Source organism: Eublepharis macularius, chromosome 8 (assembly GCF_028583425.1).
Source record: "Eublepharis macularius isolate TG4126 chromosome 8, MPM_Emac_v1.0, whole genome shotgun sequence".
Taxonomy (NCBI): domain Eukaryota; kingdom Metazoa; phylum Chordata; class Lepidosauria; order Squamata; family Eublepharidae; genus Eublepharis; species Eublepharis macularius.
Window position 1 is genome coordinate 11,965,201 of NC_072797.1, and position 20,033 is coordinate 11,985,233.

A 20,033-nucleotide genomic window follows, 5' to 3' on the forward strand; every position below is an offset into this window, starting at 1 on the left:
TTAACATTACTAGGTGAAGTGATTCCAACTAAGAGAGCTTTGAGTGTCAGTAATCTCAGGGGATATCCTCGATGACTTTGTCAAAGGCCTAAAGAACTAGTTTGCAATCTGTGGAAACTCCTCTGAGTCTCCTGCTGTGAAATGAAACATCTTCCCTAGGCTTTAACGCATATTATGGCCTTAGATTGTCTGTGTACGGTGTGCCTGTTTAAGACTTCAAATAAGACAATCTTGAAGAAAGCTGAGCAGTTCTTTAGCAGTAGTGAAGTGCTCACACCATCTGTGAAAGGCCCTCCACGTAGACTCCAGACTCATTAGAGGTTCTACGTGACACTAAGTGTATAAATAACCTCTAAAGAATAACCCAGATTCATTACAAAGTTCCTCTCAAGTTCCAAGCAACAAGCTGAAGCTCATACTGGGCATAAATGATGAAGTGCCACAGTCTGAGCACAGATGGTTTGAGGAAGTTATCAAACCTGCTCCCTTGAAGTTCTGTAAAGATTACTTTTACCCTCCTACTTTTCCTAGAGTGATGGAGAGAAGTGCTGTTTGGGGATAGGTGTCTAGTAGACCCCTTGGCTATAAACTGGTGCTAGAATCTGGACAGGAACCGGAGGAAGTACATGACTAGGAGCCCCGTCTGGGTACAACTTGAATGAACACTTTGGGGTTCAAATTGCACTGCCCCAGTTGACCTCCGTTAACTGAGCTAACTTGAGACTCTCTGCACGAAACGCCAGTGCACATGTCCATCAAGTGTTGGAAGATGCAATGTTAGCCAGGAAGTGTAGTTTTGAAAGACAGAGCCGGTGGAGATCACTCCAGAGGGGATGGATTCAGTTACAGTCCTCCACCGCCTCTGGCGTGCTGGACTGTCTCCCCTTCCGGAGCTTTTACCCTGCCACCCTCGCTGCTTAAAACTGAATTAAATGAGCCTCGTCAGGGCAAAGGCTCCAGAAAGGGAGACGCCAGAGGTGGCGGAGGGCTGTGAGATAATCTGTTCCCTTCGGAGTAATCTCTGCCGGTTCTGTCATTTAAAACTATGCTTCCCAGCTAACATTGTGTCTCATGAAGCTCACGTGTCACAAGTATTGTGCAGAGAGATTCATCGTGTTCAGGAAATTATGGTGTGTATTGACAGAAAGTGATCCTGTATCTAACAGAGAGCTTCCTGTAATGAGACTCTCCCCCCTCCCCTGCTGCTGATGGGGGATTGTGTAGTAATGGGGGGTCATGTAGTAACATCGTCTTAACCAGAAGTATTGTCCCCTCTACCCTGAACAAAAAAGTTAGGAGCTCGTTTAATTGCTCTAAGCTGTAGAAAGCCGATTCGTTTTTCAGCATCCTCCCAGGTCAGCTGAATTCAGAATGAACCTTTCCTTGCAACCCGCCTCCTTGACATACTGGCCCCTGTAATTACCTGAACTGAATAGAATTCCCTCAGAAGTTTTCCCCTTAGATCTTTTCCGTCACCCCGGGGAAACTTGATCTGACACTGGTGGTGTCTGCTACCGATTCCTTGGAGTGGATGGGAGCGGAACTTAGTCTTGGCCCCGATTATGTTCACTGTTCAGGAAAGCAGGACGTAGCTGACTGGTGCTTTGATCATGTCCTCTATTTCCCCCTCCTGAAAGATGGCCCCAAACTCTGTCCTTCAGAACCACTCCCCCATTAGTGAGTTTGAGGGATGGAGTGAGAGAATTCTTGGCAAAGTTCACACTGAAGCCACAGTTGCTTCAGCATTGCAGGGTGCTTGTACATCCATCTGCCCTTCTGTCATAGATCTAGAGCACATTAGATAGCCATCAAAATACAGGTAGACCTGCATTCTTTGTGCAATACTTAAACCAGAACATTCAAAGACTAACTCATCCCTAAGGATTGTGGGGAAACTGCCCGGTAAGGCAAAGAGCCTGTTGCTCCTTTGCCAGAAAATTTTGAGTCTCATGAAGAAGAAAAAAGGTGATGCTTCTGTAGCTGGGAATTCTAAACTCTGCAAAAATTGTTCAGTATCTCTCTCCTTGACACCTGTGTTGTGGCTTTAATCTCCCCAAGGAAGGCAAAGGGAACCTTAAGTTTCCTGAACATGAGAAACTATAAAAGCTACGAAGCTTCAACAATGACAGAGTATAAATTTTTGCCTATAGTGGATATGCGTTGGGGCAGCGTTTTGCATGCAAAGATGCCTCCAGGCAGTAAGTACATAGGCGGAGGGGTGACCACAGCCTTTTTGATGGCTAGTGGGAGCATAGACTAGGTGCACTTTTTAGCTAGCACTAGATACAACCTCTGGCTAAAGCTCTGGCAACTGGATGGCACTTCCAAAGGTAACCTTGTACCCACCCTCTTGGGGGAAGCTAAGTTTTCTAGACTTTCAAGGAAGCCTTGATTAAAATTAAGGAAAGGCAACTGGTGACTAAAGACAGGGTATTTCCTGTGGCAGCACCTTACCTTTGGACCTGTCTCCCCCCTTGAAGCTCCCGATGCCTAATTTACTTTCTTTTAGATGCCCGGCAAGAACACATCTTTTAACCCAGACTATTAGGGATTTGATTTTACCAGGTTTTCAATGGTCTGCTTCTATATTACGGACAGTTTTTATGCTACTTATATGTCTAACGGCTTATGTTTTAAAAGCTTGCTTTTCAAACTGGTTTAATTGTGGCGTAGAAATAAGAGGCCTGTTTTGTACTTATCCCCTTCTAGTTTAACGGGGAACTTGCTTGCAGGCAAACCGTACTCAAGGCCAATATTCCCACAAAGAACGTCAAGACCAGGGCTTAAAGGGAAGTGAAGAGGGGGGGGGGGCGGTCCCTGCTCCTGGCTATCCTCCATTGAGGTGGTGGAAGTTACATTTAGATTAGTAAAGTTTAAAGTATTAATTGATGGTTCACAGATTAGAAATAGTTGGTCAGCCTGCTTATCTGGTTCTTTTTTCATATCGTGCCCCGCCACGAACAGGTGAGCAAGTGGCCCCTATGTCTCAGTAAAACACGAGTCAGTTACAGTTTGGGCAAGTGAAAGATAGCACTTGCATGTTTTATCAGGGGAGTCTCTCTTTACATATGTGTCAAGAAAACAGGTACTTGCAAGCTTGAGTCCTCATAAGACACTCTTTTAGGGTTCACTCAAACAGAAAAGTAGTAGGAAACCTCAGGCACCATCTCAGCTAAAAACAAATATTTTTTCCTGTATCCAAAACTCGGTGATAACAAATTTTAAAAGTTGAAGGAACATAATAGGTTTGTCTAATACCGAACAGAACTTCCTTTCTTTAATTCTGGATAGCAGCTAGGATAGTGGGGCGGCAGCAGTCTACCTTCCCAAGATGCTTGGGGAAGTCCGCTTTTGACTGGATTAGCGTCAGGCATATATCACAGTGCAGTGGTACCAACAGAGTTAAGAGATTAAACAGGTTGGTGTAATAGAGGAGTACAGTAATTGGCTCAAAGGAGAGTAAACTACTTTAACTGTAAAGGGTTACTTTTGCTGGTAGGGATTTGCCTGGTATGACTGAATATTCATTTGTGACTTTAAAAGATCCAGGTCTTTATTTGGGGGCTGGTGGCATGATGTCCACTTGACAAACAGCTGGCTTTGAGATGGCACAGTTCTTCATGACAACTCACCTTTCCCTCTGTCTAGGTTTCACTGCCGACTTGAGATCCAATACCGGGGGTCAGGCATTCCCCCAATGTGTCTTTGATCACTGGCAGATTTTGCCTGGAGACCCATATGATGCCAATTCACGCCCCTTTCAAGTTGTGGCTGAAACACGTAAACGCAAAGGCTTGAAGGAGGGCATTCCACCTCTAGACAACTTCCTGGACAAATTGTAACCACTGCCACTTCTGGGCAAGGGCTGCTTCTTCAGTACCCAGCATCGTCATGGAATTGGATTGTTTCACAAAACCAGGAGGAAGGAAACTGAAAACACCAAGTTGAACAAAAATGCAAACCAGCCAGCATCTAGCAATTATGTCATATTCACCTAATGAGAAATAAAAGTATGCGTTAAACTACTCAAGTGGTGATACTTGTTTCTACATGGGGGAGTTGCAGAGATATAATGCAGCTAGCTTGCCATGCCACCTAGAAATTGCATTGTGGTAACCAATATATTTCATGTATGTGCCCCTCCGTCACCAGTAAGCCTGGGGAAGGGGGGGGGGCTTTCACCTGATGGAAGTTGCTGCTTGTCAGGTGAAGATGTAGTTGCCATAGCAACCAGCATCTTGTCCTGCCCTGGTGGAGGTTCTGATGTCTTCTGTGACATATTTGGGATCTTCCGCTGAAGCCAGCAGAGAGACTGCAACGCTTTGGTCTCCTCAGAATCACAAAAACTTAAGGTCAGAACAGGGCGTGGCAGAGTTATGGGTGGGGGGGAGGGGCACTGAAGCAGCCAGACCTATAGATGTTTTCCTGCTATACTGGTGCATTATAAAGATGCCCGTCTTCCCTTTGACACCAGCTGGAACCCTTCTGAGGTTGGTATTGCTTCCTGTTCTGCTGGTTGGCTGGTGAATGCTGCTCGGAGGTTGAGTCACACAAGGAAGGAATAGGACACCCACAGACAGGGCACCAATGACATGGGGAAGACGTAGATTCAGTGGTGCTACTTGATATCAGATGTTGAAAGGAATGGAGCTTCCTTTCTAACCCTTATAGCTAAGAGAGCCTGGAACAGAAATCTGCCTGAGGAAAAAGGGCCTTTGCTTGCAAAGCCACGCTCATATCCACTTGTGAATCAAAATGGGTATGAACTTTCCCCCAAAATGATGCTCATCGGCTAGCTGGCTGAAGATTTGTTCTCTTTGCATTAGGGATCAGTTGCTTAAATGAATCAAATATGGCCGACTTCTGCCATTTGTATATCCCAAATTGCTTGTGGATTTCTGATTTTGAGGTCAAACTTGGCCTCTGCAGAGATGAAGAACCTCAATTTTCACCATGAAATCTGAAGGCGCAGAAAATAAAAACAGCCCTGGCTTTTACAATCATCTAACTTTGAGGGCTGTCTCCTAGATGCAAAGAAGGTACATTAGCAACTGGGCAGCAAAGCACACCAACATAAGGAGTATCAGAAACCAGCATGGCTTTAATTGGAGGATACCAGATTACCTTCACAGGTACAAAATTAGCCAACACAGAAAATTGGATGAAATGAAATACCCACCTATGAGCTGAGAACTCGGTTTTAGGAAGTCATATGGGAAATGAAGAGATTGGGGGGGGGGTTTAGAACTGAAACAAGACACAATATCTGCACTCAACAATTCAGACTCCTCTATGTAGAGATAATCTGGACCGAAATTTATAAAATATCCTTGGAGACTTGCCTAGCTGGGGAAAAAACCCTACCAAATCAAGTACAAGTATTTAACAGATGGGAGAATGAAGCATTTAATTCTTAACAGGGTAACATCAAGAAATGAAGGGGAGTGGGAAGAGAAACTGCAAAAAAAAATTACTGTAAAGGATAGCCTTTTACCATTAGGGCACTTCTACCTTTTGCTTCTACAGAGGAGGAACATGCAGGTGCTCTGACTTCGGAGCCCTGCCGCACCGACAGGAAAAGTGACACCTGCTGAAACTCCCACTTCTACAAAATTGCTAAAAAATTCCTTGTGGAAAAATTTGGAGACCCTCTAATGCAGGAAGGGTCACGCATGACTCCCCTTTCTTAATAGTCAGGAAAAGTTGCATGTCATGTGACACGGAAGTAGGGCAGCCTGTATTTCCACCACAGGTACTTTTTAGTAAGATGGGTCAAGGTAGTTTCTGTACTTTGAACACCTGTCAACACATCTCAAAAGCTGCCCATGTTAAGCAGCTTACAGTTGATGTTGCTCACATTCTGCACGGCTATGAAAAAACAGCTGTGAATTATAACCCAAAAGCCAATCCATGTATTTCTCCTATCTCTGGAGGATTCCGAGCATCGGGTTTGGGAAAACGGATGGTAACGTTACAAACCAAGGGTCTGTGTGCTAGCTATTCCTAAGATGCTCAGGTATTGACTACCGATGGGTAAAAATTGCATGCCCTCCTTAGAGACGAGCACTATGGAGTGTAAACTACCTACATCACAGGCTGCTCAAAATAACTATTAGCATCTCGTGGGATTTTTTTTTAAATGGTGATTTGGCAAAGATTATCAATCAATGCAATCAAGTATGTTATTCTCATAGGTACTTGAAGAGGCTGATTATCAGTCTTACCATGGAATTCCAAAACAAAAAGTTTCCATCTTATAATGGAGGCAAAATGTGGCATACCACCACATTCAGATCTGAAGAACCAGCCGTTTCGTAGGGCATGGCTTGCAGAGAAGCAGACATCTCTTCTTTCATCCAAGGAGAATCAATCTCCCCAATCCTGAAGGTAACTGCTGAACTTTGCATTCACATTTTTATGAACATGGATATGCATGAAGCTGAGTTTGCATAGCATTCTCTTCCCCCCAAAATTATCTGAGAAGAAAATTTCATTTTTTTTTCAAGCTTTGCTTTTTTTTTTTTTTAATTGAGCAGTATCGGAGCAAAAATGAAAAAAATCCAGATTTGGGACAAGAAGGCCTGAAGAAAGCTTAAAGTATATGCAAGGGTTATTTCCCAAAACTTCACTTTCCTTCTCTGCTGAGTGGATAATTCAAACACCATGCTCCTTCCTCTTGTCCGGGTTAAACGTAGGGTCTTGTCAATCCAGAGTTAATAAGTGCTTTTTACTTTACAAAAAAGGGGGTTTTGTTTTTTTTTACATTATTGCTGTTTGTAAAAAAAAAAAAAAATTAAAATCCACACCGGAATCCCCCCGCCCTTCCTGGAATCCATGCAGCAACAAAGGTATGTCAGTTTCTTCGTAATGAGTTTGAAGGGCTGACGTTCCAAAACAAGACTGTATTCCTCCAAAGTAGAAAAAGAGAAAAAAACAAAAACCCAAATGTCCTTCCAAGTCAGTTTTTTTCTTCTTGAATCAGCTTCGCTAATCCGCTTGCAGACGGTTAACAATCTGCAGATTTTCCTCCTTCAATAAATACGCCACATCAGGTCCAAGCGACAGCTGGTACGTGGGTCCGTGCATGCAAAGGGACAGCTCCGTTCTTGTGCCGGAGGGTCTCAGTCCAGGGAAATGATATCGGGCAGGCTGGTCCCGCTGCTAGTGATGACTGCCGTCTCGCTCCTGCCCGAGGAGCTGACGCGAGTGCTGCTGTCATGGTGGCTGGTTGAGGTGATGATGTTGCCAGGGGTGCTGCTTGTTGGCAACGCTGAGGTGAGACTATCCAAAAACATAGGAGGACAGTACTGCTTGAAACAAACAATGATGCAGGTAAGGAAGAGGCACTAGAGGCACAAGGGGGAAAAAAGCGCAAGCATGCAAGCTACTAGGCTACAACGAGACGTTTGCTAAGACATCCGCGACACAACCTGGCGAGCTAACTGCTCTTGTCTGCTCAGGTGTGTACCTACGAGGAACCTGTTCAGACAGTACACTGCCATGCTTCTAGATGGTGCAGGAGGGAGATTTGCCCAACTACAGCCCCATAGTACTATACCATCCTATGGGGCTCGTTAGAAAGGGAGGGAGGCAGAAACTGAACGACTACATCAATACTCTTCCCATTGTGAAAACCAAATTTCTAGAGAATTTTGAACAATAATTCTAACTTAAGGAATGCCACAGGGAAGCCATGGAAATTCCCCCCCCCCCAAGACAATCAAGTCACCTGGACTACTGGCTTCCAAGATTATTTTGCAGTTCAGTTACACTTTATTTTGCAAAGTGGAGGTGCTGCTCTCACGCATTCCACTGCAAGCTGCATCACATGCAAGTCAGACACAAGTGCTGCAGCTTCTAATTTTTTTTCCACCTTTCAAGGAGTTCTGGCCAAACTCCTTGAAAGGTGGAGTTTGGCCAGAACTCTCCCCTTCCCCCTTTTATCTCAACAACCCTGGGAGGGAGTGATGGACCTAAGGTGGCCATTTGGCAAGCTTCATGACGAGGTGGGGTTCTAAACCTGTCTCTCTCATGTCCCAATCCAACTATGGCACCTCAGTCCTCTCTCTCTCTCCTCCATGAAATGAGTGTGCCCAATGAAAGAATCAAAATCAGGGTAGATCTTTCAGCTGCAGGAGAAGAAAAATATCCCCCTGCTTCCCCATCTCACCTGCTCTGAAAGGAACAAGCAGGACCTCTAAGACTCTGAAATAGGTGGGTGGAGGCTTTATTCTGAGTTCTTCAGAGGAAATGCATTAAAAAGCCTTAAACTGGAAACTTGACTGCACCCCTCCATTATCAAATCATTCTATCTTAATTTAGATTACAAGTGTCAGCTACAAAAGCAGAAGTTAATCAGTTACAGAAAAAACACTTACCTGTGGATCAACTGGGATTAAGGAAAGAAAATCCAGACCTAGAGAAAAGAAATATATCCGCCTTGAGAAAATGGATACTGACTTCCTTCAAGGCTCCATCAGTCAAACTCAGGCAGATGGGTGCCACGCGTGCACTGCTTTCTTTAAACCAACCCCTTTCCTTTAACAGCACATCCCCAAGTCAAACACCTCCCTTAACTACAGTCCTGTCCTCAGGTCCTCCACACGAGGGTAAATGGAAGGTGACTAATCAAGGTTCTCCATGGTCTTTCCCATTCTTTCTGAGATCCAAAGGATTGAACCTGAACCATTCTGTTTTGGCACTGAACTTTGACTTCTCCCTTAAGCCCAACCAGTTGAACCGCCACCCAACTGTGCCTTTTCCAAAAATAAATAGTTTACAGGCTGATCAGTTAGCTAAACGGCCTGGAAAGAGGACACAAGATAATCTGTTCAAGGGCTAGCACACCACCAGCAAGGCATCTTTTAATCGGGTGAGGGAGGTTTGTTTTGGAGAGTCCCTGCCCTTTTTCCTCTTAGACTGCGAAAGAACAGTGATTCCCTCTCTTGCTGTTCTAACTTTCGAGACTCTCAAAGTGAGACTTTCAATTTAGCATGAATAGTCCATCCTTTCCTGGAGTGGATCGCCCTGAAGCCACACTAGGCCCAAGATGCCCTTTGAGACTGCTTCTTTGGGTGGTTCACTGTAATAGGGGCAAGTCTGTTCCTACCCAACTCAACCACTAGGGCAGAGGCAAGGGGCTCATCTTGGCAGGGCCTCAAGCTCAGTGTGATGTCCCAAGGCCTTGCCCCTCTCTAGAGGGGGTGGTGGCATGGCTATGGCAAACAAGTTTTGGCGGAAACTCAAGATAAGTGGATTCTTGTAGGCAAATCAACAAATACGTTTCCAATCAATGAAATATTTATTCAGGTTGCAGGGGAGTATTATGGATGTTCATATTGCAATGCAATATGGATGTTCGTACTGCTATCCTATCTCACTGCCTTAAGAATTTGATGTTTTGTATCGAACCTTTTACTTTCTGTAAGGCACCCTTGGGTGCCTTTGTAGCAGAAGGGATAATAGACTCTTAATAAAAATGGAACATTGTAGATTCATCTAATAAAAAGTTTTGAAGTTTCCCATAAATTCTGTTCCTTGAATGATTATGATTATGATTATAACCAGTTAAATGGGCCAATGTACTAAGTACGCATACCGAAAGCACAAATCCCTCTGTGGAGATGTTGTAAATAGTGATATAGTTATGGGGTGATGACAACTGCAATGCTCCAAATGAACGAGGCTGCAATAAAATACACTTTAATACAAGGTTGCAAGAAGTGTCATATTTCTAATGAGCAGGAACAGAAATACCATTTTGTGAGGACAAGCAGAAGGTTAAAGCATGATAAAGGACAACCCTCCTGAGAACGCACTCAAATACAGAGCAGGTACACTTTTCCTGTTTTAGATTTTGAAGACAGAGCTAGGGGAGTGGAGCTTGACAGATTTCGCCTGGATCGTGAACGGAGGATCTTCTCAATGCACCATTCAAAAAAAATGTGGAAATTTAAGTTTAGAATGAAACACAGAAGTCGTCTGTACATGCGAAGAAAGGCCATTTGGGAAGAGAAGGGGAGAAATGAACAGTCCCTTTAGGACCCCCTCCCCCCATGCATGCAATTACAGGAAAGAAGGCGACAGACCCCTACCAAATTCTACAGAAGAGGCAAGAGAGGGAGAGGGGGAAGAAACGCGAGGGAAACAGAAAATAAGTTATGTACGAGGTTCCAATTACATGTACTCAGGTTTAGCAGGGGATGGGATTAAGTAGCTATCCCAAAGGTTTTACAGAAATGGTGGGTTTCGAAAAATAATAATTTAAAAGGAAAACAAATGCTGTGCCATGCAGGTATTCCAAAAGGCAGGCCCAGGGAACAGAAAAGACAAAGTTATTCGAGCAGGAACATTTCAGATGACTAATGGGAATTGAACCTGAGTAGCAGAGAGAATGGCCAGGGATATCTTGACACGAATGCAGACAGGCTACGAAGAGTTTTGCAAGTATGGACAAAGGTGTTTGTCCTACATCTAAGATGGGGTATACTGCTGTATTTATCAGAGTTCAGTTTGGGCTGGAGAGGGGAGAGAGATACCATCTACCTACCAGGCAAGTCTGATGAAATACTCGATATTGGTGGGTGGTGGAATGGTACAGAGAAGTCAGTTAATGACGGTGGAATAGCAGCAGGATCCACTGTGTTCACCCCAGGGACTCGTACAGTAGATGGCTGATACATGAGCACCCTGTTTTGAAACAGCAGGGGAAAAGTTAGGAACAACCTGGTGGTTAGTAATGCAGAAGGGAAATGGTGCGCTACAGGTGCCCTTGTGCTCACAGATCTTCCCTCCTTTTCCTTCTCCCTAACCACCCCTTTCTGATCTTGGGAAACTTTATGCCCGAAGTCACAAGACCCACATGCCCGAAGTCACAAGACCCACATGAAGTAAAGGGGCACATGGGTTGGTGGTGCGCAATGAGAAAGGGGAAAGGAAGGGCCAGAAATGGCTCCTCTTTGATCAGCCTCCTGTCTGGCATGGCTTAGTCAAAGCATATCCCATGACTCCAGGAATAAGCTTTCCTGAGGCTGGAAAGGACTGCTGGTTAAAGGGGGGGAAAGGGCATATCTACAACCATCTCCACTGATGGGTTGTTGCCACATAGTGCCACTATGAAAACTCAGCTAAGGTATGGCTACATAGTTTTACTCGTTTCCTCTTTTATGAGGGATGCCATAACATTTGTCTGTTTCGGGGAGCTGTATCATGCCAACTGGGGCCTAAAAACATTATCCAAATGCCCAATTAATATCAAAAGCAACCTCGTTTAAAGGGAGGCTAACCGTCTGAAACAGCAAACAAAAACACCCTCAGATGAAAACATAGCTTTGCTTGCAGCAGCAGCTGATGATGAAAGAACACAGAGGAGAATGCACAGATTTCAGAGCATGGGGCACTTTAAAAAAAGCATCATCCACACATCACACACCAAATGCCACCATTTCTTTCCATAATGGTGGGAAGCTGCAAATGCTGACCAAGAAAGCAAGGTTTTATTTGCCCCCGGCCCAATTTACTTGCAGTAGTGTCCCCTGCTTTGCACAGCCCGCTTGAAAAATTTGTTTGCCTTTTTAGAATCCAAAATAGTCGGATAGCATTACAGATATGAAGACCCAGAAAAAATATTCCTTCCTCCATGGGTGTTCCCCATGTTTGGAGGAGCAATTAAAAAAAAACTCTTAGAGGGTCTTTTTTTTCAGTATCAGGGAAACATACTCATTCAAAATCTACAGCAAGAAAGGTTTTATGTAAGACAGCTTACAGCATTAAGAGATAAGTCCTGTGTATACCACAGACATATGCAACACAAACAGAAGACACTTTGGGGCACCAATGGGAAGGGATGTGTGACTCAGATTTGGCTTGGCGGAGGTAGCAAAAGTCAGGAGCCTGAACCCACCATCCTCTCAACCCAGCCCTGGTGATCAGTCCTTGTGGCTCTCTCCTCCAAGACTGTGACACAAATACCTAGAGACTAGGGAACAAGCAACTTATCACCCTGCCTTATTGGAGGGAGGCTGTGTCCAAGGATACATTTAATGTTTAAGATCAAGAGGAGTTAGCTGTGTTAGTCTGAAGTAGCAAAATAGTAAAGAGTCCAGTATCTGCATCTGATGGTGAGAGCTGCATCTCTCGAAAGCTTATGCTACGATCAAGTTGGTTAGTCTTAAAGATGCTACTGGACTCTTTACTATTTTATTGTTTAAAGGTGACTAGCTTTGTCCACAATTTGTCTGTCATAATATATATGAAGATAATACAGTACGGAAAAGTTCACTATTTCCAGTGCTATAAAGTTTAACTCAGTATCTAAATATTTATTTGTGACTCCATGAGACTGTTTCTGTCCAAGTAATACTGTTTTGTTTACTACAAAATGCGCTCTCTCTTTTCAACATTTCCCCCTACTTCTTAGATGGCAAAAAACGCAAGATCTGTGTGGTGAGGGAGCATGGGTTGGGAGCAAGGAAAAGGCACGCAAACCTGCCACATGGAAACCCCATTGTCACTGTGTTGTATCGGCAGTCATTGCAGCAACAGGGGAACCAAACTAGCTCGTCCCCAGGTGGACACCACCACAGAAAAGGTATTTAGAATACTGGCTGCCTCTCCAGTTATCTAAGCAGCCCACAACTAAGTTAACAAAGGCATGGTGTAGTTCTGTGTATATGTCTCTTTGTGAGATCTCTTGGAAGATTTTGGGCAAGGTGGTGAAAAACCATGGAAGAGGCTGCATACCCAACCACACATCCAAACCAGACAACTGACTCTCTTACTTCTCCAGGTTTCCTATCAAGATCCATTCTCATTCTGCATCTGGGAACACTAGAGAATTGAGGTCACATTGGAGTCACCAGTGCAGGTGTCCATTGGACATTGATGTACACTGGAGTCAGCTGTGCGGGTGTCCATATACAAGCAACGAAGATGTTTATGCTTAAATGGCAGAAGACAACTTCCCCAAGCATCTGAGATGACTACAATCCGCTAGAAGGGGGAAAAAAGCACTAAACAATCTGTACCAGACTCTTGACAGGCCCATGCTCTAGGAAACTGTAAGGATCTGGTCCTTTAGCATTTCTTTTCATGTTTTTAAGAGCTTCAGAGTTTTGATAACTATGCTCATGATGGGTCTAAATGGCAGAGTGAAGATGGATGAAGGACTACGCAAGTTCTGCCCCGGTGGAGGGAGAACTGCACTGCCAACAGAAACTATAAGTGTAGGTGGGACTGGAGGGCCTGTTGTGCTTGAGCAAAGGATATGAAGCCAAGCCTCAATACCCATCCTGTGACTTTGGTCTACTTCTGCACAGGGGAAAAGAAAATGAGACATGGCTGTTTAACGCTTATGAGCCAAGGCTGGCTGGGTGGCTCAGGGCTCTCCTCCACCCTGCCTAGAATAGAATGCAGACCACGTCTGGACCCTGCAGTCATTTACTGCAGAAGTAGGGAAAAGACTGGCAGTAAGGAATGTGTGACCCCTTTTAACTCCAGCCCTGTAGAAGTTCCTCTTCATTGAAAGAATGAATCTTTTTCACAGATAGCCACCAGAGGGCAACAAGAAGGGGGAAAACTGCACGTCTGCAGCAATGCCCTAAACCAGGTCCCCTAACGCAGTGTCCATGAATGTTATGGCCCCCACAGGCGCTTTCCTAGGTTCCCAGCATGGGCTCCAGGAAAGCAGGCAGGACCATCGTGAAGGCAGAACCAATAAGTGGCTGCCTTCGTACAAATAAAGTGGGGCTTTTCACTTGGATCCACAGAAAGGGATCCTGGATCTTGAGAAAGGGATCCTGGATCTTGTAAACAAGACTGCAGATCAACTATGAGCACCCCTTTCCCCCAATGGGTCTTCTCTGAGTGTGCGCAGTATCCCCTTTAGGCTTCTTCCACGTGCTGGTATTCCCCATTACCCTTCCTTTGTTGTGTTTGTGGTTGGCTCTGCCTCCGGTGACAGCTATTTTGTACTCGCACCAGGCCCCCCTGCCTCAAAGGCCCAAAGGTACCTGCGGGCTCAAACAGATTAGGGATCCCTGCCCTAAAGCTACAGTTTTCTAACTCCCAACCTACAGGGCGACTGACATCCACAAGCCAGCTCTTCAAAATACGGTGCAGCAAGCAGCAACTACAGCTTAATTTTGCTTGCCTCAAGCAAGCTCTTAGACAAGGACAGGGGGTGGGAGAGCTGTATTCAGGCACTATTATTTACACGTGAAAATAAAATCACGGAAGAGGCCTGAAGGATGTAGACTGAAATAGTTATCAGCTGCAGAAAACAAGGGGACAGTCTGCTACCTGGATGACATGACATCTCTGCGAGGGACACAGAATTCTACAGAAAAAACAAACTTTTAGATCCTAAACCACCTGGTGGTGAGGAAGTTGCCCGACTCTCACCCGAGGACCGAGCTGCGGGTCCCCTTAGCTTTATCAGAGCTTCTTAAATTTAGCTGTTACTCATTTCAGTAGCCACTCATTAGATGCAACTTTAAAAAGTGAGGCTGACAGAGATCCCAAACACAGTGAGAGACAAAGCAAATCTCTGGGTTACCTCCAGCTTTCCCACACTGCTGATTTGATTCATGGACTATCTTCCTTCTCTTTTTTCACTCGTTATAGTAACTACCCATGCCAGTCCCCTGGGATTTCAAAGACCATGTTAAGAAACAAGGGCACGAACAGACTGAGCGACAGCATAAACACCACATAATTTATTAAAAATTAACAAACCCTTTGGTGGGACTTGCTTGTGTTTCAGACATATATATGCATTTCCTTTTGGGAGGAGTATCGTCTTCCTCATCAGAGGAGCTCTCGACAGTGAGATCAATAACGTCGACTTTCTTCTTGCCGACCTCGCTGCTGGACACTGGCGTGGAGCATGGCTTGCCGACAACACTGGAACCTGAAACGGAGGAGAGCACCCCAAGGAAGACGACGCCCACAACTCCTCCCAATTTGAGGAGTAATTTCATTGCTCTTGCACAAATTGCCATTGGGGCTAACTCAGCTCTGGAAGGGGCAACTCTTTCAAAGCACTCTACATCTCCAGCTATGTGGCCAAACTCCTTGAACAAAGTGACTCCTCGGTTTTCCTTCCTCGAAGAAGGCCCCCAAGAGTTGTTTCAAATGCTCTCCAGGGGTGTAAAACATGCGTGGGGATGGAACGCCAGCAGCCTTGGCCCACTTGACTCCCAAACCACTTACTTTCTATTTTGGAGCACTGTGGGCCAGCAACTTTCAGAGCCTCCTTCTTTGGCCTCATGGGACACCAGGTTCCGTCCTCTTGGAATTTAATCTCATCTACGTCTGAACATTCATTTAAAATTTCCATAAAGAGCCTGGGAAAACATTGTTAAACGTTACTGACTTGCTTCCATCAGTTGTGCTGGTGGTGCTATCACATAAGAAAGCACGAATGAAAAAAAAAATCAAACCCATATAAGCTGTGAGAACTCGCATTCCCGGGTGGGTGAAGTCCATACTGAATATGCTAAAGCCTGGCAGCTTGTCTGGATAGCTGGGGGCAAGGGTGAGAGATACCTTCCCCAGCAATCCAAAATGTTTCCTAGCAAGCAGCACCGGGCAGCTTCTCTGAATTCCTGAGGATGCTTTCACTCTGCAGCTCCATGTAAGAGGGAATCTGCCAACTTGAAGAGATGGGCAGCTGGCAGAGGGAGTGATGTGCTTTCCCCAAACTGGAACATGCAGTCCTCTACTGAATTCCATGTTCCTCGTTCTGATGGCCATTACTGCTGCAGCTGGACTTGAATCCCACCTGTCAACCCTTTCTTTCCATTACCACCTTAAATAAGATGGTGCCATTATCAGGCACCAGGCCCTACTGTGGTTAGGTACCACTTGGAATATGTTTTCTGTTGTTCTTTCTTGTGTGTAGTTTCTAAAACAGAATTCAAAGGCTTCATACTGAAGTCCTGTTATGTCCTAAACACCACACAGTGATTAAATCGAAGCACCATTATATTTTTATGGGGCGGGGGGATTTTACACTCAGAATAAACTCTAGTGGGAGCATGTAGTAATGAAATCTCAAAATTTCCCCTCCACCTTACTGAATAAAGAATTGTATATCTGGAAACAAAGTAAAAAGGCGGCCAACAGCCAAAGCCTATCCTGGCTAGATGTGGCCATGATACTGTTTTGTTTTCCTTTCAGTTTGCGTTTTTTTTTTAATTCAGACGTTTCTGCCCCACTTTTATCCCCATCTCGGAACTTGAAAAGTAGCTCACAAAACGAAAGCAAAAACAAAAATGCAATGTTATAGTTCCAACATACTCAGATGGTGATAGTTTCAGATTGTAAAATCTGGAACATGATATGCTGGGTCTCTAGTCCCCACGGGTGCCTGGCTCTATGTCTAGGATATCCCCATCTCCTGTGGGATGTGTCTGGCCCAGCTATAATTTTCTCAGGATTTCGGACAGCTGCCCGCATATGCTCAAAGCCACATTAACTGGCAAGGAGTAAAGAATATCCAACTGAAATTCTAAAGAATTGGGAAGTGACATTAACAGTGAAATCCTAAGCAGAGTTGATTTCAATGGGATTAGACTGGAGTAACTCTACTTGGGATTTCACTGTAAGTCTCTTAAAATTGCAGAAAGACCTTTAAAAATACAAGGATGGATGCAAGCTAGCCGTGTTTCGGACAAGTTAACCAGAACAGAGAGCAACGCGGTGTTTCGGACAAGGGCATTCAGGCTAGGAAAAAGTTACAGGCAAGTCACTTGTGGACTTACTTATAAGGCTAGTTTAATACAGCTAGCCAATCTCTCACCCGAACTGGTTCTTTATGGCTTTGGGATCAGTACAGCACTTCAGGCAATGCTTAATGCAGTTTAGTTATAGAAGCTGCTGTCAAGTATTAATTCACTAAATGGAACAAACGCCTTCAAAATTATTTCTTAATTTTTTTACAAACCCAAGGCATCATCATCATTGTCATCGTCGTTATCATCATCGCTTACCCATCTAATATGAGACTCTCGTAAGCAGCTTTCTTGTCACACACGGGACAGATCCAGGTAGGTTTCTTCTCATTCATTTGTAGATAGAGAGCCGCATCAAAGCACTGCAGGTGAGTACAAGTAACAGCTCGGCAGGGAATGGTCAGCCTCATTTTCCCCAGCTGGGGACCATGCCAGACAGAAACAGAAAAAAAAGGGAGGAGGAGACAGAGTTGGGAATCAAAAAGCAATCCATTGTTAGAGGTCTTGTAAGAATACCCAATTCCGTTACAGTGATGCCTTGCTACTGAGAGCCTAAAACTGAGGTCTGTGTATGGCCCTTGACTGACAACAGGATTCTCTAGAGACGCCTGAACTCCTCTTTCACGCATCCCAACCAAGGTACTGCACTGCTATCCAGGACAGAGCTTCCCATGATAGATCTATCGTATTCGGAATGAGGAGGGTTTTGATCATAATACTTCCCCATTATTAGTGCTGTTTAAACTGTGGCAAAAATGTGTGATATGACAAACAGCTAGCAAAGTCTCCTTGATGACCGGGGCGGGGCGGGAATTCCAAAGGGGTAGCTGTGTTAGTCTGTCATAGCAGAATGAAACTCTAGGGGCAATGATGACAGGAGGCAACGTCGCAAGGGCTTATACGCTGCACCGTTTCATACCCAGAATCCCTCCAGCACTGCCTCATAGCGGTCTCACAAGAATATTTGCAGCAGCGAAAAAAAAAAAAAGCAGCAAAGTGGGTGTAAGCATAAGTGAAACAGCCCCATCCCAAATCAGGCCACTGGTCTTTGCACCCCAAGGTTGTCTACTCTGACTAGCAGCTGTTCTCGAGGAGCGCCAAGAGGCATTTCCAGGCTCCAAGATCTCTGAGTTGTAGTTTGCGAAGGGGCATTTAAAAATTGCTCATTGCTGTATTATACACAGAACAAGCTCTGTATAGGCTCTAGCACTTTGTATATATAAAGAGGAATATTTTTGAAAGTTGTTTACAAAGCACATCGCACTTTAACATAGCCTTTGTCTTAGGGTTGCGGTTTAAAAATGGCTGGATGCTTGCCTCTGATTAATAACCTGGCTATTGGAACACTCCACTTCTTTACATGCACTAAAATAATATATGACCGTTTTGTTACATATTTTTGTACTAGTGGTTATTATTGAATACTTTTGCTTTAAATGGTCTCTGAATGTAATTAGTCAGCTTGTCACAGCTTTTGTTTGGCTTCGGTTTGTTCTACCATGACGCTCTCTGCGTTTTTCTCGTAGATTCCAAGCAATCAACATGGGGGCTTCTGTAAGCAAAGCGAGAGGTCTCCTTAACTAAGCTATAGGTACTCCCCCTCTGGAATCCCTGCAGAAGCTTTGTTACAAGCACTTGGGACTTTCCTGTGCTTGTTTAAAAAGAAAGGGAAACAATCTTTCCCCCATCATTCACTTGGTTTTAGGGGGCTTTGAACTGTCATGAAATCCAGAACGCCCCAATTTTGCCACTGGAATCAGTATGCAAGTTGCAGTAACTTGCTAACATGCTAGTCTCCATAACTCCCTTCCCAAAGTAAAGCTAAATAACACCAGGAATTCCTTGTGAAGGATCATTCACGTGATATCTTGACTTACAGGACACATCAGTGATACGCGCAGGCTGGTAGTGGCAATTTCACTATCTGGATCGGCAGTGAGTTTCTCTTTAACTGTTAGAGAGATTGGTAAAAAGACGAGATGTTGCCTTATTGCAATATAAGTCAGCACAACAGCCCGGAACATACACGGCACAACTGCTAAACAGTGGCTTGGCAATACATATACTCCTGGACCTTATGGGCCTTGGACCTTGCTCATATAAGGTACACCGTCTCCCTTCTGCTATGGGACACTGTTTGAAACCTTGATCAAAAGCAAGTTTGAAAAGTGTGGTTCAGACTCAGGTTAGCGAAAAACACTGGAACAGTAATAACTCTCATCATAGTTCTTCCCTGACCCCCACCTGGTCCTGTTCTGAAGGGGAGGGAAATATCCGAGGGGACCGATGGAGGAGGAGGAAGAGAAGAACACACCAACCTGCCTGAGCTCCCAACCAAGCCAGCATGTAACTATGAAGTAAGTACCCTTTGTTACTCAAGTGCTTGGAGAGAGTAGGTCAGGTCTTTTTCAGCAGCCTACAGAACACACAGACCTACAAAGTTTCAACCTACAGCATTTTTTATTTCAGTTTTATAAATTTACTAGTGTTTTCAAATGAAAAAAACTTTTTTTTGTAAGATGAAACGTGTAGAGTGTCAGTGAGAAGTGGTCTGGGGTCTGACTGGAGTTAGCATGTCCACCTACTGACCAGTCAAATATTGTCAACTGCAAATTATCTAAAGCCAAGGGGGTGCAGGAGGGCCCAGACAAGAAGGGGCAGGCCTAGAAGAACAGCAAAGTCCCTCCTGCTGAGCACCTGCTGTGACAGCAACCACCTCCAAAACAGGACCCACAGAGCAGATGTGCCCACAGAGCACACGGCCCTGGTGTTCCAGGAAAAAAGCCAAGCAGAAAAACTATTTACGGAAACGTTACCTTAAGTTGTTTAACATACTACCTCCTAGAATACTGTATAATTATTAAATTAAATAAATAAAAATAAAGACATGATTCAGGAAACAGAGCTCCATGGCAAACAGTGTTACACTCAGTGCCTCAGCCTGGAAAGGAAGAGGGTTCTTGGTTCCTCCCTACTCATTCTCTCCCCTTCTGAGTGTCTGAGAAGGTGAGGCCAGGAGTCTTCCTCAGTCCTGGGCAGCCCCTATTTTTCCACCCTCAAAAAGTCTTACGAGGCCCCCAAGGCCTTTAACACACACACACTTTATCTCTGTTACTGCCCTGATGCTGAGGAAACCTTACTTGCCCTCTTCCAGAACCGAATATAAGACTAAAAGCCTTATACTGCTTTTTGCATACCCGTGGGAGTCCTCTCTGGTTGGTACTCTTCCAGAACTGAGCTGCTCCTTACAGCGGGAGACAGCTGACTGCAGCCTGCCTGCTTCCCCTGCTTTCTTTTCCC

General features: G+C 44.7%; 2 protein-coding genes across 4 annotated transcripts in view; one reads left to right on the forward strand and one right to left on the reverse strand.

Annotated features, from left to right (window-relative positions):
* The window catches only part of LOC129334479 (elongation factor 2-like), a 29,890-nt gene extending 25,865 nt beyond the window's left edge, over positions 1–4,025 (forward strand). The window contains exon 15 of the mRNA XM_054986614.1: positions 3,649–4,025. Coding sequence (XP_054842589.1) covers positions 3,649–3,842 — 194 coding nt within the window. The 3' untranslated portion in view covers positions 3,843–4,025. The remainder of the gene's footprint in view (positions 1–3,648) is intronic.
* Positions 4,026–5,081: 1,056 nt separating this feature from the next.
* PIAS2 (protein inhibitor of activated STAT 2) overlaps positions 5,082–20,033 on the reverse strand; it is a 40,461-nt gene continuing 25,509 nt past the window's right edge. For 2 of the 3 annotated variants that reach the window (XM_054986946.1, XM_054986947.1), the window contains 7 exons: positions 18,611–18,684; positions 16,992–17,152; positions 15,211–15,344; positions 14,734–14,908; positions 10,550–10,689; positions 8,379–8,416; positions 5,082–7,307 (listed from right to left, as the gene is read on the reverse strand). In XM_054986946.1, the coding sequence (XP_054842921.1) occupies positions 7,122–7,307; positions 8,379–8,416; positions 10,550–10,689; positions 14,734–14,908; positions 15,211–15,344; positions 16,992–17,152; positions 18,611–18,684 (908 nt within the window). In that variant the 3' untranslated portion in view covers positions 5,082–7,121. The remainder of the gene's footprint in view (positions 7,308–8,378; positions 8,417–10,549; positions 10,690–14,733; positions 14,909–15,210; positions 15,345–16,991; positions 17,153–18,610; positions 18,685–20,033) is intronic. The other variant, XM_054986948.1, reaches the window with a different exon arrangement.